The sequence below is a fragment of the Carassius auratus genome, chromosome 31 (genome assembly GCF_003368295.1).
Source record: "Carassius auratus strain Wakin chromosome 31, ASM336829v1, whole genome shotgun sequence".
Lineage (NCBI taxonomy): Eukaryota > Metazoa > Chordata > Actinopteri > Cypriniformes > Cyprinidae > Carassius > Carassius auratus.
In genome coordinates this window covers 18,498,696-18,517,075 of record NC_039273.1, presented here as the reverse complement: position 1 = coordinate 18,517,075, position 18,380 = coordinate 18,498,696, and the positions used below count along the sequence as shown (strand labels likewise).

Below are 18,380 nucleotides of genomic sequence, written 5' to 3'. Positions count from 1 at the left end.
TCGCTACATGAACGCTCTCTGCACTGCTGCAGACGCAATTCTCCTGGAACACACTGACAGACCGCAACTGCTTGAACGCTGGAATCTGTTAAAATGGGTGCGTAAAAAATACAAAACGCCTACGCACTGCAGACTTAGTATGTGTGAAACGGGTAAGGTTGTTTGCACCTTGTGCAATGTGGAATTAGTTTACAGCTTTCTCAAGCACTTTGTGATGCATTTTGGAAACAGGAGATGAGCCCCTGGTCTAATGCACCCACCTGTCTTGAGAAACCCATTCTCAAAGACTTAACGTTACTTTTAGTCATTATTTTATTTGGGTAACACACATATTCTGAATGCCTTCGGCAGAATTCAAATGAACCATTTTAATCTAGATTAATATAGATTAATTCCAAGATTACAGTTAGATTAATCTAGATTTTAAAAAATTATCTATGCCCACCACTAATATATAAAGATGTTTCGGACGCATGCTCCACTTCAGGACCAGGCACAAGTCAAGTGAGCGTGGAAATGGTCCTGTGCTTGCAGTGCATGCTCTTCAGTTCCATGCACAAAGTTGCCACTGCGTGCTGCCTCTCATGCGTATCCTTTCATACCAAACCGCGAAATAAACTATTACGCAAACTATTATTACATGCAGTGTCGTTGTCAGTTACCGAATTTTTCGGATTATAAGTCTCATCTAAGTATAAGTCGCATCAGTCCAAAAATACATCATGACAAGGAAAGAAAACATTTAAGTCCCACTGGACTATAAGTCGCATTTATTTAGAACCAAGAACCAAAAGAAAACATTGCCATCTACAGCTGCGAGAGGGCACTCTATGTTTTCAGGAAGAGGCTACAGGAGAACTGAGCAGCATAGTGTGCCCTCTCGCGGCTGTAGGCGGTAAAGTTTTCTCTTGGTTCATGTCAAATTAATTTTGATAAGTCACACCTGACTATGAGTCGCAAGACCAGCCAAGCTATGCATAAAAGTGTGACTTATAGTCAGGAAAATACGGTAAGTCATGGAGTTACCAGAAAGGTGGTTAAAGCTGCCTTAAAATTGTGCATGCATGTAATATATATATTTTTTAATTAGCATGTCCGTCAGTGAATACGCAGCCTGCAAAACACTAAAATAAATATTGAATAAATAATATATTTAAACAAGAAAGTAGCCTAAATATGAAAACTAAATACACCCTGTCTAACGGACACGATGGCGCAGCGCGACAAAATACTCATTATTAGTGATGATTCTATGGATGCACTGTGTCTGCGCCGCAACAGGACACGGCAAAGCTACCATTGAAAATCATTTGAATTTGTGTGTCAGGAATGATGCATCAGTTTACGGCATCCAGTGTAGACAACACCACTGATTATAATGGGTTTTATTCTACACCGGATGCGAGCGGTGCAGCGCAACAAAATAAAATGGAAATCTATTGTATTTTGTTGCGCTGCGTGATGTGACCGATGTGATAGGCATAAGTTCTGGGCAAGGGCACGGCCAGTATAAACACCAGCATTGACTGAGTGGCCTCGTTCAGCTCCAGTGGCTCTAAAATAGGATTTAATGTGCTGCAGACATGTGCCATGATGCACAGATCAGCTCTAGTCTCTAATGTCACTGAATCTTCTGTTAAAAATTAACCATCTAGTCATCATATCATCAGGCAAAACTAAGAATTAAGATCATTATAATTTGATAAAATTATATATAGTTGTGGGTGGGTGGATAATTTGAAGCAGCAGACTGGAGTGAAGTTTGAGCTCATCCGTGACATCTCTACACTACACTGACCTGGGTCACCAGTAACAAACAATGGAGCATGCTCTGCTGGCAATCTAAGTAATTACACCATTCAGAAGCATTTGATTTGCATTGTGTTCTGTAAAAAAAAAAAAAAGATCAACGACAGCCTCATATCAGCCGATAATATCAGCAAAATGATATCAGTCGGGCCCTATAATTTAGCATTCACACTACTTCTGAAATGAATGGCAAATAGATTTGCAACGATGGCCTTTTTGCTCAATGTTGACAGCCTTGAGCTGTTGTAGTGTAGACCCTTCAAATACTGTTATTTACCTTCATTTATAAATGATCTTCCTGAGCAGGTTTTTTTTTTTTTTTCCTGCACTATAGTATTTTCATTCAGTGACAAAACAGATTGGATTCTTTTTCAAATAAAACTTCACTTTGCTTAATTTCAATAAACTTATTTGACAGTTTGTACAAAATTCCAACACATTTATTTTGTGCCCATTTACTGTGCATGTTCAGCACTTTTCACTTAAAAAATAAGAATGTTTACGTTTCAGTCGATAAATTGATTAAAGTCAAGCCCTATAGTAATTCACATTCATCCCGTAAATTCTTCGTTCGTCTTCGGAACACAATTTAAGATATTTTGGATGAAAACTGGGAGGCTTATGACTGTCCCTTAAAGTTGTTATTTTTGTTTTCTTACAAACAGTATGCTCGTCACTTTATAACGTTATGGTTGAACTACTGATGGCAGATGGACTATTCTGACAACATCTTTCATACTTTTCTGGACTTTGACAGTGTAACTTGCTTGGCAGTTTATGGGATAGTCATAAGCCTCCCGGTTTTCATCCAAAATATCTTAAATCCTGTTCCGTAGATGAACAAAGCTTTTATGGGTTTTGGAATGACAACATTTTTATTTTGGGGTGAAGTATCCCTTAAAGATTAAAACAAGAAAATATATTGACTCTGACATCTCAAATCCAACTCTGTCCATTTTGGACTCAAACTGGAATGGTTAAAGACTCAGATTTAAGTTAAACTCAAGTCCAATACTATAATTTATTGAAAATTAATTGATTGTATATTAATGTTTTGCATTCCTAGCATTATTGAGCATTATGTGCCAAAAATTTTACATTTTACAAACTGCACTTTTAAAGATTAAAAAAGAATGTAGTTTGAAAGCTTTTTAAAAAGTTTAACAATGAGTCACTTGCTGGTAACAAACTATTTGTGAAATAAAAACAAGTGATTTCAAAGTTTACCCTCGGTTTTCATTTTGCTTCTAATCCTGTTCACTCATAGGCTGCATAAGATATTTGTTTATTCAATAATATTTAAGAGCCGCAATCAATCAAATCAAACACAAATTGTCACAGAAAATGCATTTGAAATACATGTTAATGCCAGGTAGAGAGGGTAATGCATCTGATCGCTTTTGATTAGATCACTGAAAAGACATTTCACCTAACTCAACATTGTTTAACACTATACCATGATTAATAATATAAAGTATCCTAGATATCATCCAATATGCGGCTTGTAACATTCTGTACCATAATATATTGTGGCACAATGTATTGTTACATCACAGCAAATTGTTACATCACAGCAATAACTACATTCAAAAGACAAAAGTGATTAAAACTGACTTTTATGTAATGGTCTTTAGCAGGAAATGTGAGTAGCAGGCAAAGGATCAAGAGGAGTAATTAAAGCATGAAACATCACACACCTGAGCTGTATGCCTGTTATGCCTATTGCTTCTAATTTCTTTTTTTCTTTTTTACTGTATTTTATATATTCTTTCTTTAGAGTCTTGCTGAGCTGTCATCACTGCAGGGTCTAGAGGAGGACCACACCTTCCAGAAAGAAGTAGCACTCAAGACTCTGGTATACAAAGCTTACAGGTGAGTTAGTCCTTGATGACTGCTTATGTATGGCCCTAATTCCACCTGGTATTATAATGCATGTTTGGTTTTCTAATCACAAGTGGTCAGGTGGAAATAGGGGCTGAAAGGTTTTGTGATCACATCTTAATACAGAAACAAGACCATGTGTGCTTGCTTACATGTTCTGCCAGTCCCCTGTTAAAGTAGAAAAAATAGGAATACTTTTGAAATATTTGTCTTTGTGCTTTGGACAGGTGTTTCTATATAGCTCAGTCCTATGTTCTGGTGAAGAAATGGAGTGAAGCTCTGGTTCTGTATGAAAGGGTTCTGAAATATACAAGAGAGATCCAGTCCAAAGCCAAGAGCTTCAATAACAGCCTTAAGGTACCAGACACTACACATTACTTTCCTTACAAAATTGTGATGACATTGAATCTAAAAATATTAAGTGTATTATAGATTTTGTTAGCATGTGTAATTGTGTAGAGCAGTGGTTTTCAACCCTTGGGGCATGACCCCCTAGTGGGTCATGATGATATTGCAGGTGAGCTGCCAATTACTATTAAAATAAATAATTATATTGTTCATATATGTAAAAATGTCTTAACATAATTGTTACGAACCTCACTGTTAGTCTAGGGGTTAAATGACGTCGTAACAAAATGTAAATAAATAAAAAGTCTGACGGTCACATCAATCCCCTGATCCAGAAAAGCACAGACACTAAATTAAGCAAATAACTTAATTTATTAATAACAAGAGGAAGCAAATCTTCAGGAGAGGGCCAGGCCAACATAACAAACAAAAAACCTTCTAGCTAAAACACCGAAACTCTAAATAACCTTAACTAAAAAGAAAGAAAATAAATGAGTCTTACCTATCTCCCTGTCTACCATAAACATAAACAATATTATATATTCAAAACAAATGGCACCCTCTCCCTACCGCTTCCTAAGAAAGACAAAGGTATTTACATAAATTAGAAAATAACACAAAAGAATCATAAACACACCCACCATAACGTTCACACACTCTCTCATAGTTTGTAATTGACAAGTTCATTCACAAAGTTAAGGGGAAATAAAGACCCCACTTGGTCCCACTGAGATACACAAAATAACACCAATCTGGATCAGGACAAAGAGTGAGCGCGTAGCCGTCAGTCCTCCAGCATCATTTCTTTGCCATCTTGTACACCTTGGATCTCTGTAGCATTCACTCAGTACTGATGAATGATGGACATCAGCTGGAATCCAATTAGTGATCTATAATGGAGAGAGAGACAGAAAGAGCAAGAGAAGAAAACATGCAATGCCGAACTTGCCCAGTAGGTGAAGTCACTCTCCCAAGAGAGCACAATCCCCAAATACGTCCACAGGACGTAACACCCCCACCACTAAGAATGCAAAAATAAATAAAATAAAAATAAGAAACAAAATAAAGACGTCAACCCAAACATCTCCTAGATGGTGGATACATTAATCGGGTACCATTCTTAACTTCTTGAAAGGGCATCTGCCATAACATTCTCCACCCCCTTCTTGTGACGAATATCTAAGCTGTACTCTTGTAGAGTAAGAGACCACCGTAACAACCGTTGATTAGCACCTGACATACGAGAGAGGAACACCAGGGGATTATGATCAGTATATACCACAATAGGACTAATACTACTACCCAGGTACACATCAAAATGCTTGAGAGCTAACAACAGTGCAAGGGCCTCTTTTTCAATTACACTATAATTCCGTTGAGCTCCAATGAACTTTTTAGAAAAATAGGAGACAGGATGTTCAACACAAGCTTGATCCTCCTGTAACAATACAGCTCCAGCACCATTGTCACTCGCATCCACCTGTAATTTGAAAGTCCTTGTAAAATCAGGTGCAGAGAGAACAGGAGCCTGACAAAGGAGATCCTTTGCTGCTTCAAAAGCAAGTTGACATTCGGTAGACCACACAAACTCTTGTTTTATACTGAGGAGATCTGTGAGTGGACAGACCAAGGTGGAAAAATTTGAACAAAAAGCTCGATAGTAACCACTCATCCCCAGAAAACGTCTTAGTTCACGTTTATTAGATGGAACAGGAAACTGAAGAATAGCTGCTATTTTAGCATCAATTGGTTTTACCAGTCCCTGACCAACTTGCTTACCCAAATAGGTAATTGTACCTTTAGCAAATTCACACTTTGCCAGATTTAGTGTCAATGAAGCAGTCCTTAAACGACTACAAACTTCTCTGAGAGTTTCTAAGTGTTGTACCCAATCATCTGAATGAATCACAATGTCATCTAGGTACACTTAATAGAGCCGCTGCCTGTGCACTCAAACTTACCACGACGTTGCCGGAAGTAGATACCTGCGCGGGATACCCCGCTCCCACAAAAATGTGTTATTTTCTCCTGCTCCCGTCCGCAAAATCCCGCGGGTAAACGTATAGCAGTTTTTCTTTTTTTTTTTAATAGCCTACATTGCATATTCTGCCTGCTACTCTTTTATTTTTTCACTTGCTCCCCTGTTGAATATAAATTTAAAAAAGAAACGGAAAATAAATGTTTCGATTTATTTGCATTTAATTAAAAGTATGAACATGAACAAGGAACTTTAGAACATAGAAACACAGTAAAAAAAAAAGTAAGAAATGTAAATAAAAAATATATACCTATAATAATTAGGCTATATAGCCTAATAAATTATAAAATAATAAACCTGGATTTATTTCACGTTCAAAGGAAAAGTATCTTATGGGGCCTGCGCAATTCCTTCAAACATTTTAACAAAAAATATCCTTATTCCTCAATAACAAAATAGACCAATTTTAAATATTTAGCTAAATAAATAAATAAATACAAATAAACTGAATTTACAAAAAAAAAAAAAAAAAAAACCTGTACAACCACTTGTGCCCATGCAGGAATATCATGTCGTTCACTGTTGAGAGGTCTGCGTGCTTCTAATCCATCCAATTTGACCCTTAAATATCTCGCTATTTCGGAATCTAATTGCACGTCGCTGTCTATGGTATCATCCGCAGCATCCTCCCATTCCGCAAAGTCTATTTTATTTTATTATAAATGAAGGTCTATTTGTTTCTAGTTATTTTATTTTGTTAGATATTTCCACTTTGCGGGAGTCCCACAAATAATTTTATTTTCCCGCAACCCGCACACAATAATATCTTGCCGCCAGCGTCCGCATTCACCAATCAAATATTGTCCCGCGCCGCACTCGGTGGCGCTGGGTACCGCGGTACTACCGCAGGAGTGCAGGTCTCTAGACGGGAGCAACTATTAGCTGACACACCGTTGTCTATGACATCACCATGTCTGCAATTAAAAAATATGTTTGTGCACATTTATACCAGAACATGATTTGTCATTCAGAATTTCACAGCCACTGGTCACCCTGTGTAGAAAACTGGCAGAAGACAAAATAAAAGCATTAACTAACCTGTTGGTTTCAAATCAACATGCGAGTTACATCTCAGGAAAATAAAGTGATGATAGCCTTGATTTCACTTCTAATCTTCAGTTTAGCAGTTCAGTTCTTTAGCACTTTGAGCACTTAATTATTTAAGCACTTTAAGCACTTGTTATTGTTTAGAAGAAAACACTTTATTTGACATAGTACTTTTAAATAAATGGTGCCAAACATAATCATTGAAGAGATTCATGTCTATCTCAGTCTGTTTACCAATTTTGTAAGCACTTTAAGCTGTTGTTACTGTATTTTTGTTATTATAGTCAATATTTGAATTAAGTCTGTCTGTGGAGTTTCTCTCCAAACCCCCCCCCCCCCCCCCCCCAAAAAAAAAGTTCAGGCTCACTTTTTTCCACTTTAACCCCTGCATATGTGTCTGGTTGTGTGGGCAGCTAGTTGAAAATGGATGGGAACCACTGGTGTAGAGAGAATTTTTGGTCATCATTTTGCCGTGGTGGTGCCTTTTAAATATCATCTCAGTATTTAACAGCCCAAACAATGCTAAACTTAAAGTGTTAGTTCACTGAAAATTTTTTACATCAAGAACATTATCTATAGAAGATTAGCATCCACACCAATGGATCATCAAGTTGTTTATTTGAAGCGCATACTTTGTCTTAGATGTATAAAGCTTTTTTTTTTTTTTTTTGGGTAAAAATTCATAACAACAAATGCAATTCTTCATCATATAAGGGTCTTTATCTTTTCTTTTCTGCTGTCCAATGACAATACTGAAAAATGTAAAGGGAGTTCGTCCTGTTGCTATTGTAAAGAACACAACTTAAATATGCATCTTATTGAAAGATAAGTGGCGATCTTATTTCAGTTGTATCAACTTTGTGGTTATTTAAGGAGACATACGTTCATGCAGTTTAACAGCATTAACAGCAAACCAAAGAGGGCAAGGTATAGCTATAGAAATGTTTATTCATGCTTTACATTTACTCTGGTTGGTTTTAAAGATGTCATTTTGGCTGACCCTAAAATCATACCATTGAAAGGGAAAATCCTGCAATTTTCTGGTGTTATTGTACAACTTCTCAACACATATCCTGCCACAAGATTGCTTGATCAGTAAAATAAATCATGAAAACAGATGTAGTTCAAACAGATGTAGTAGCTATGTAGTTCTTCCAGTTGAAAAAGAGATATGCATTTAGATAAATTTTATTGTCCCGAAGGAAATTTTTATTGGACACATACAATACGATACACCTATAATTCAATGAGTTCCACTACATAAACCTTTTGGCACTCAGTTTAGCCCTCATACTGTTACTACATTTCTCTTAGGATCTTCCTGATGTCCAGGAGCTGATTGCTGAGGTCAGTGCTGAAAAGTACTCCCTCCAAGCTGCAGCCATCTTAGGTGGGTGAGCATGACCACAACCATTTCCATTGCACAAGGATTCAATAATTCTTAAAAGTATAGTTCAGACAAGAATGAAAAATCTGTCAGAAGTTACTCACCCTCATGTCATTACAAACCCAAAAGACCTTTGCTCATTTCCATCTCTCTAACCACTAGGCCATGACTTCCTGCCTAGATTATGGTTGAACCACTGATGTCACATGGATGTCATAAGGATGTCCTTACTATGTTTCTGGGCCTTGAACTTTGTAGTTCCCTTGCTGTCTATGCTGGGTTAGAAAGCTCTCGTATTTCATCAAAAAATCTTAATTTGAGTTCCGAAGATGAACAAAGGTCCTTATGGTTTTGGAACATGAGATTGAGTAATAATTAATGACAGAATTTTCATTTTTGGGTGAACTATCCCCTTAATGAGACAGAAAAGGTCTTGACCTTCTGCCCTTCCGCAGAAAGAGTTGCCATAGGTTTTGAAAGCTTTGTTAGCTGCAACTGACTGTTACATTGTATTTGTGTTTTAGACACAGAGGATGTTACTGAGGTGCCCCCACAGCAGCAGATTAAAGACAACACGGTAAGAGAGAGAAATGGAAAGACTTTAGCTTTATTAGTTTGCCCCAGATGAATTAAAATAAAGGTGTTTTTTATATATAGATTTTGTAATTAACTTTTTTTTTTTTAAAGTAACAGTGCTATGGTGTTTGGCAGATTGCTTTGTATGTTTTGCAACTTCATGGTGTCCTGCACTCAGGGGCGTAGCAAGCTTTTCAAAAGTGTGGGGGATGGATGTGGTTTGTTTATAAAAAATAAAAAGGATGAATACAGTGACAGAGGGGTACAAAATGCAGGGCTGAAAGTTCTCCGGCACCTTGCCGGAATTTCCGGCTTGCAGCGTTTGGCTGGGAAAAAAATAATCCTACATTAAAAAAAAAAATCAGAAAAGGGGAGAAAAAAAAATGCCCACATAAAGCGTTTTCTCTGGTGGTATAAATAATGTAACAATTTACTGTTTTTAAACATTACAATAATTAACACTTTTCTTTCATAGTTCTTCAACAGGTATGCAAACAACAGCTATAATAACAGTATACCAATAATAGCAATTGGCATTAGTCTAAAAACAAAATATAATACCGAAAACACTCGATATGTCAACAAAACGATAACAGAACATCTTCCCAAACACATTTCAAGCTTATTTAAAAACCTCGAAAGCATAAACACTCATTCGAAATACCTGGAAAAGGGAGATGTAAATAACCATAACCATAAGTTCCCGCCTCCTGAGCACGAGATGACCAATAACACCCCGAGAGGCGGGACTTAAGGCAGAGCAGCCAATTATCAGCCGGTCACACTCAATGAAAGTGTCAGAGATGGAGGGGGGAGGGGGAGGAGGAGGAGGCAGCCGCAGCGAGCGCAGACACAGAGCGGTCAGAGAAACGGAGGAGCGACTGTAGTAAGGCGTTTGTGCAAAACTGCGGAAAAACTGCAGAAAACGTGCGGGTGTTGAACCCTCTCACCGGGAAAAGTGTGGGTGTTAAAACACCCACATCCCCCATGGGTGCGACGCCCCTGCCTGCACTCACTCTGGGATTATTTAAATGAATAATTATCTAAAAGATGAAATTGTCATTTACGTTTTGTTTTATTCAAACCTGTGTATTTGAAGGACTCTTTCCAGTTCATAGTGACCACATCTGTCAAGCACCAAAGGATACCAGCACACCAAAAAAGCTCCTTCATAGAGCTCCTGTAAAGATTCTACAAAATTCTCTATTTTTGTGCACCATGGATGAAATAACAGCATAGGGGTTTGAAATGAAAGCATAGGCATCATTTGTGGGTGGGACATATCATTTGTGGGTGGGACATGTATCCACTTTTGTAAAGCCATTGAAATATAGCTTGCAGAAGGCATGTTTAACATAGAAAAACTCCAATCAGTTATCTTTCATAATTTATTCATCTATTCATCCACCCTGGATGAATGGCTGGTCCATCACAGGCCTAACACACACAGACATACACATTCTCTCTTTTACCCTATGGGCAATTAACTGTCTCCATTTCATAGACATAAAAAAAATTGAATTTATATATAATAGAAATTCTTGGTGTAGCAGAATTGAGTTATAAAATCAAATGTGAAAAATACAGTGCAAAAGTTGGGCATCCTTTTAATTTGAGTTTATTTTAATACCTGCAGTTACATAATGCTAATCGTATTTATAGCAACACATATAATTTATTTGATTGACTTTAGCACTTCGATATTTTAGTCTTTAGCATACAGACACTTTTTCATGCATACCACCACTTCTGATATGTTGCCGGCACTTAGAGTCTGTACTTGCTTGTCAGAAGTTTAAAATCTTCTTAGAAATAACTATGTAAATCACACTACCAGGAGGCATCACCTCTCATCTCAACACGTGAATGAATGCATGCTGAGTCAGTGGATTTCGATGTGTGGGGCACGAGAATGTCAGGGGAGGAGTGCAGATTGGTAGAATAATAATTATTATTGTATACTTATTTAAATCAGTACATAACGAAAACAAAACCATACCAATTGAAATCAGGTTTTTGCGATCACATTTTAAACTGGTTAAAATCTGGAAAATCCATGGATCCAGTAAGCAAATTCAAACAGTAAGTTCAAAACGGCGCTATAATGCAGAGAAAACGTGTCCGATTTCATCAGACTATAGACCGAATATATGACTCTGGTCCAGACGTCAGTAATTTTTTTTTTTTTTTTTCTTTTTTAGCGAGATTGCAAGATTTTATAATGGATGCTGGCTGAAGGTATTTTTGATTATGCAGTGGTCAGAGGTTAAGTGATTCTGATGATTAAAACATTGAATTATGAAAATTTAAATGTACTTATTTATTTTATATTTAAAATTCTTAAAAGGTGTGCCGACACTTTTTTTTTCCCACTTCAAGCATTGGGTTCAACCAATCATGAAAAGCATATTTAAAGTTGATATTTTCTAGTTGTGCATTTCTTCGATTCTTTACTGGAAAGAAGCAACATGGGAACCTCAAATGTACTTCCTGATGACCTAAAAACTAGGAATATTTGTAAATATGAATTAGAAGGATGCAGAAAATTATCACAAAGGTTTAAGGTCTCGGTCTCCCCTATCAGAAATATAGTGTAGAAAATGGAAGACCACTGGAACAGTCCTTTTGAAGGAAATGTGGTAGGCCGAGAAAAATATCTGAAACGGAAAGGAAAAGAATGGTTAGAATGGCCACAGACAAAACCAAGACAACCTCCAAAGAGCTTCAAGAACATCTTGCTGCTGGTAGTGTCATTGTACATCATTCCACAGTCCAGTGCACTTTTCACAAGGAACCGCAGAATTCAAGCTGAACTGTCTGAGATATCCAAAGGCTCATTTAGACAAACCAGAATTATTTTGATGGTACTATTTTAGATGAAACTAAGAGTAATTTGGTCACAACCAGAAGCATTTTGCATGGCAGAAAAAAAAGGGTTCCAAGCACAAGTACTGGTAACCTTGTAAAAGTTGAGAGTAATATGGATTTCATCCAGTATCAGCAGATTCTTTAGAACCGTGTTCAAGAGTCAGTCAAGAGTCAGGGCAATGATCCTCTGGAGACATTTTGTAAGGAAGAATGTTCCAAAATACCTACAGTCAGAATTCAGTGGCTATAAGAAGTGTCCACATGCTATTATTTTAGCAAAAGGAGGTTCTACAAAATATTGGTGTGATTACATTGGTTGCCCAAATTATTGAACCTCTCTGTATTTATGATTTACATTGCACTGTTTGTTGGTTCAATAAATGTTATATCAGAACTGAAATGTTGCTGTTTTCATAAGGTATAAATTATATCCAAATGAAGTTGCTTCGAAAGCCCAGCAAATTATACATTTATAATTATCAGGGGTGCCCAAACCTTTACATAAAACTATGCCATTCTCATGAATGGAGTTAAGCACACACATAACATGAAATCCAGAAATTAAGCCTTTATCTGAATTTAAGTTCTACACAGAAATATAAGTAGTGTAGAAATTGAAATAAGTAGTGGTTATGCACTTTTCTCATGACATGCTAAATTTTAATGGTTTAAAGGAAGGTTCACCCAATAATTGCTGAAAATGGATTATTGTAGCATACATTTCAAGTCATCTTTTCACAGTATCCCTTCTTGGAAATCAGCATGCAATGTATTTGGTTTCCATGAAAATGTAACAAATAAGCAAACATGCAAAAGGCAGGGAGTGTGTTTTGTGAATGATGGTTGTTTGTATATACATTTATGAGGTGGTCTTGTAAGAAGTATTTGAATTTTAAAGCTTTTTTTCTGTTTTATCTATAGCCTCTATATGACCGTTTGGATCATTTCCGGCTAGATCCCACCCTCTTGAGCAAGCAGCCCAATCTGGTGCAGTTCCCTCCAGATTTCCAGCCAATTCCATGCAAGCCTCTTTTCTTTGACCTAGCTCTCAACCATGTGGCTTTTCCACCTCTTGATGACAAGGTGGAGCAAAAGGGCAAGGGTGGCATCACTGGCTATTTCAGAGGCTTCTTTGGCTTTGGAAGCTAAATTTGCCCTATTTACCCTATTTGTCTGTATTTGAAGTCATCTGAATATAAATATCTCCTCAAGACCAAGAGTTATGGATCCTAACACAGTCAAACCATTTCCCCAAAATATGCTATAATTGGCATTTAAGCGGTGTAAGTGCAGCCTGTTTGGAAGTTTTTTTTTTTTTTTTTTTTGGTTCTATAAAACCTGCCAAGTATATTAATCAGTGGTAATGTTTAATGCTTCTATATCCTCTGTCATCCAGAGTTTGTTTAGTCCATTTTTTTTTTTTAAGATGCCTTTGTTTGCCTAAATTTCAGTCTACCTAGCACATTACAAAATTGGGCTGATTGTTTCACTGAAGAAGTCTATACTTAACACCGCTGAGAATCTAAAATATTTGTTCCAACTGTGGGCTTTAGTGATCAGTCATTATGATGATATGAAGAACTCAATGTTTATTGTATTAGATTGTTACGGTCACTTGAACAATCAGCTGTGACATAACACAGGAAATACTCTCATCGTTATCCTGTCTGATGTATAGATACCTTGAAGGACTATATGATATGTCATCTGTAATGTACCTTAAAAATATACACTGGCATAATTTTGTTTACAAATCATGACTTATATTTTAAACTATCGTCTTAATACAAAGCCATAAAGAGGAAGCAAAAGATTTGCTAGTGTTTTGTGATTTTCATATTATAATTTGCATCTTTTGTTTTAAAGATTCCCTTGTTCTAACTAATTGCTTTAAACTTGCAGATAAGTTTTTGCTTTTTTTTTTAATTCTATTCCTTTTGTTAGTTTTGTGAGCAAATGTTGGTGAGAATTCATTTAATCTTCAATAAACAGACATTAAACCATTATGATGATCCTGTTAAAATGGATAGGATGTTATAAATTATGAAACTGAATGATTTTTAGTATGAAGAAGAAAATATAACATTTTTTTTATCACTGCATGTACCATGGATTTGAACTGGGTCCGATATTAAAGGTTTGTCTGCCTGTGTGTTTCTATACATGCAAATCAGGCTATGTTAATTAAATGGCTGTTTATATGCAACATAACATTGGACTCAATATTTCTATGAATAATTATCTGACAGATAAGCATGCGGTTAGTAAGCATGCTGACATCCATAGCAACGAGGTCAACCCTGCCCATTCTCTTAGCTTACGACTTCTCTATATTCCTTAGTAAAAGTTTGTCTCCGCAGCTTTGTGAATAGGTTTCAAGAGAAAACTCTTAGCCAAAATATTTTACCGCTGTTTAGGAGAACTCTGGTCTGTAAGCATACCAAATGCACGAGTCTAGACTAAACTTCAGTCACTTTCCATCTATATGATTAAGAAGTATCGAGTAGATCTCTATCATAGCTCTTGACAGCTTTCTGTTGTCATCTGTTCATCTTCATTCCTGACCACATGCACAGCGTTCCAGGCAGGGTACATTTCAGGTCTGAGGAATGTTACACACAAGGGAGTTTCAACTAAGTTGTCAGAAGGCTGCTTTCTCCTAATTTGGTTGCAACTTGGATTTTGTGATGTTTCGTAATGGGTTAATTGGTTATACAGGTGGTGGTCATATAATTAGAATAATTAGAAAAATGTATTAATTCAATAATTCCATTCAAAAAGTGAAACTTTTGATTATAACTGACAAGGAGAATCTCAAATTCAGTATCTCAGAAAATTAGAATATTAGGGTGCTTTTACATCTCTAATTCAGTTAATTTGGTCCGAACCAAGGGCAAACAATTATACATTGTAACATTTTTCAGCTTTTTTGGTTCCTTTTCACACCACACTGATTGCTTTGGTCCGATCCAGTTGAAACGAACCAAAATGTAGTCACATGACAACGTCCACGTCGCTCATTGGCCATGACGTATTTCCTAAACTGCTTTTCGATTGGTCAGATTTTACGTGCGGGAAAATTCCAACATAAGAGGGAAAGCCAGCAACCAACACAAAGATAACACAACTATGGAGAGACTGCATACATTGTGTATACATTGTTTGTATACACCACAATATGCAAACAATACATTTCTATAATGAAGCGCAGATATGGCTTGAAAACAACATTCTAATGGCCAATGAGTGATGTGGATGTTGTCATGGGACTACATTTTCGTTCGTTTCAACTGGATCGGACCAAAGCAATCAGTGTGGTGTGAAAAGGAATCAAAAAAAGCTGAAAAATGCTACAATGTATAATTGTTTGCCATGTGTTCGACCAAATGAACCGAACTAGAGATGTGAAAGCACCCTTACTTAAGACCAGTACAAAGAAAGAATTTTTAGAAATCTTGGCCAACTGAAAAGTATGAACATGAAAAGTAAGAGCATGTACAGCACTCAATACTTAGTTGGGGCTACGTTTGCCTGAATTACTGCAGCAATGTGGCATGGAGTCGATCAGTCTGTGGCACTGCTCAGGTGTTATGAGAGCCCAGGTTGCTCTGATAGTGGCCTTCAGCTCTTCTGCATTCTTGGGTCTGGCATATCACATCTTCTTCTTAACAATACCCCATAGATTTTCTATAGGGTTAAGGTCAGGCAAGTTTGCTGGCCAATTAAGAACAGGGATACCATGGTCCTTAAACCACGTACTGGTAGCTTTGGTGTTGTCCTGTTGGAAAATGAAATCTGCATCTCCATAAAGTTGGTCAGCAGCAGGAAGCATGAAGTTCTCTAAAACTTCCTGGTATACGGCTGCGTGGACCTTGGGCCTCAGAAAACACAGTGGACCAACACTAGCAGATGACATGTCACCCCTTCCCTTCGGCTCTCTATTAATGTGCTTGGACACAGAGCTCTGTGAGTCTTGCCCTCCTTGTGCAAGGTGTCAGTGGTCAGTGGACTGTGGTCGTCTTTTGGAAAACTGTCAAGTCAGCAGTTTTCCCCATGATTGTGTAGCCTACAGAACTAGACTGAGAGACCATATAAAGGCCTTTGCAGGTGATTTGAGTTAATTAGCTGATTAGAGTGTGGCACCAGGTGTCTTCAATATTGAACCTTTTCAGAATATTCTAATTTTCTGAGATACAGAATTTGGGATTTTCCTTAGTTATAATCATCAAAATTAAAAGAAATAAACATTTGAAATATATCAGTCTGTGTGTAATGAATGAATATAATATACAAGTTTCACTTTTTGAATGGAATTAGGGAAACCAGCTTTTTGATGAAATTCTAATTATATGACCAGCACCTGTATATCAAAGGACAGAAATGTTATTGTCAACTAAAATTTTTATTTAATCAATGTGAAGCACATAAACTTGAAATGAAATGTCTTTCAACAATTGTTTGGTTTCTTTTGTTTGAAGGAGACAGCTCATTTAAAAGCCCCAAATAAAACATTTGTGTCTATATACATGCAAGTACCACACCCCAATGTGACTTGTCCTCATCCAATCCCAGCCACTCCTTAAGTGTTCTGTTGATTTTTTTTTCTTCTTCTTTGTAAGTAAAGTATCAAGCTTTATGGAACATCACTCGTGATTGTCATAGTGCATGAGGACTGTAATGTGATAGAACACAGATTCACTTGAATCAGAGAAATACTTGTTAGTGAACATGACATGCTTTATACAATCTTAAATTACATCAAAAAATTACTTCAAGCATTGCTCTATGATTGTTTAATTATATATGAAGTTTTTACAACATTCTATTGAGAGAATACATTATAGTTTTTCTCAGTCGCTTTGGTACATTTCTCTAATCATGCTTGAGATTTTCAAAACAGTAAGTGCAATTCTCAAAACAACTCGTACAAATAGCAAAACACCATGGATTACCTGCAAACGCCAGTCTCTTGTTAAAAATCCTTAGTTCTCAAAAATAAATATCTGTGTCAATGAACATGCCAGTGCCATCAGAATGACAAGTCCTTGTGTCATAGTTTATGGTTAAGACAATCAAATTGCTTAGTCATGTTGTCAATATAACCGTGCGCTCTGGAGGGATGTTCGGATGTAAACTACTGTATTGAACAGTATGCGATATATCCATTTCAAAAGTAAAAATTTACACATTACTGTATGTGGGATATTGATTGAAAGAGACTGGATAGAATTCCCAGTTACACTTTTACTAGTGGTCTGACCAAAATAATAAAAAAAAAAAAAAACTTTACAATGGCATTGTGATATGAAAAGGAAAAATAAATATGTGCACAAAGATGAAAAAAAGTCAATTTTAAGAATTTGTAACTCTTGTGTTGTCCTCTGTCTATAAAGTATAAGCTTTCCAACTGAAGATCCATGAGATGAACCTTTGAGCTATTTCAGAGAAATGGTTTATCATATACATTCTATTCATTAGTCAATTAGTCACTTGCACAATTCATGCCAAATTGACAAAAAGTCTAATAATAATTTGTAAAAAAATAAATTGTGTGCTTGGCAGTTTATTAGAACTAGATTAACCATTTAGCATTTAATGACTTGTACGATGAACTAAAGACTAGATGTTTTGGGGGGGTAAGACTGTTGTACAGAAAACTGTATGACATTAGCAACTGATAATGTAGGAAACCGCAGATAAATGTGCATAATCAATTGCATGAATGTACAAAAGCAATCGCAACTTGTTCAAAAGAATGAGGAACTGGTTTTATGATGTGTATAAAAGATTAGATGATGTGGAGGTTGTACAAGTAGTTTTGAGAATTTAATTTCTGATTTGAGAAATGCACCAAAGTGACTGAGAAAAACTGTAACTGTGTAAGGGTGTTGAGAGAAAGAGGGATTGACTAGGGCAAGACATTACGTCTGCATCTCTGTCACACCCATATAGACTGTGGTCACACCCTACCATGTGACAGTACATGTTAGAAATGTGCACTAACTACCACAGAGAGAAAGTGACCTAACAACATTCCACACCATTCACAGATTCTACACATTTAACAAGCTAACAAGTCTTAAAAAGGACAGTATCTGAAAAATAATTCATATAAACTCCTGGTTATGTTGAACTTCTGTTCATGAAAAATAATTCTTCAACATGTCGAACAAAACTGGGTCAGTTTTAATAAAATACAAAATCACTATAATTCAGAGAAAATTACAGTGACTTTCTAGTCACAATGTAATGTAGGGCTAATTGGTAATGATGTGACATATATCTTCCTTTTATTATAACTTAATTAATAACAACTAGGCTAAAAGAAAAGAAAACTGATGAATAATAGATAGCAAGATATAAATGTGTGTGTGTGGGTGGAAAAAAAAATGGGAAGGTGAAACTGGTCTGTCTGGTTCTGCAAAA

The 18,380-nt window shown here is 36.5% G+C and overlaps 1 protein-coding gene across 1 annotated transcript in view; it reads left to right on the top strand.

Annotated features, from left to right (window-relative positions):
- The window catches only part of srp68 (signal recognition particle 68), a 109,425-nt gene extending 95,260 nt beyond the window's left edge, over positions 1 to 14,165 (top strand). The window contains exons 12-16 of the mRNA XM_026213987.1: positions 3,587 to 3,681; positions 3,918 to 4,047; positions 8,438 to 8,513; positions 9,035 to 9,087; positions 12,876 to 14,165. Of these exons, the coding sequence (XP_026069772.1) occupies positions 3,587 to 3,681; positions 3,918 to 4,047; positions 8,438 to 8,513; positions 9,035 to 9,087; positions 12,876 to 13,103 (582 nt within the window). The 3' untranslated portion in view covers positions 13,104 to 14,165. The remainder of the gene's footprint in view (positions 1 to 3,586; positions 3,682 to 3,917; positions 4,048 to 8,437; positions 8,514 to 9,034; positions 9,088 to 12,875) is intronic.
- Positions 14,166 to 18,380: the final 4,215 nt, after the last annotated feature.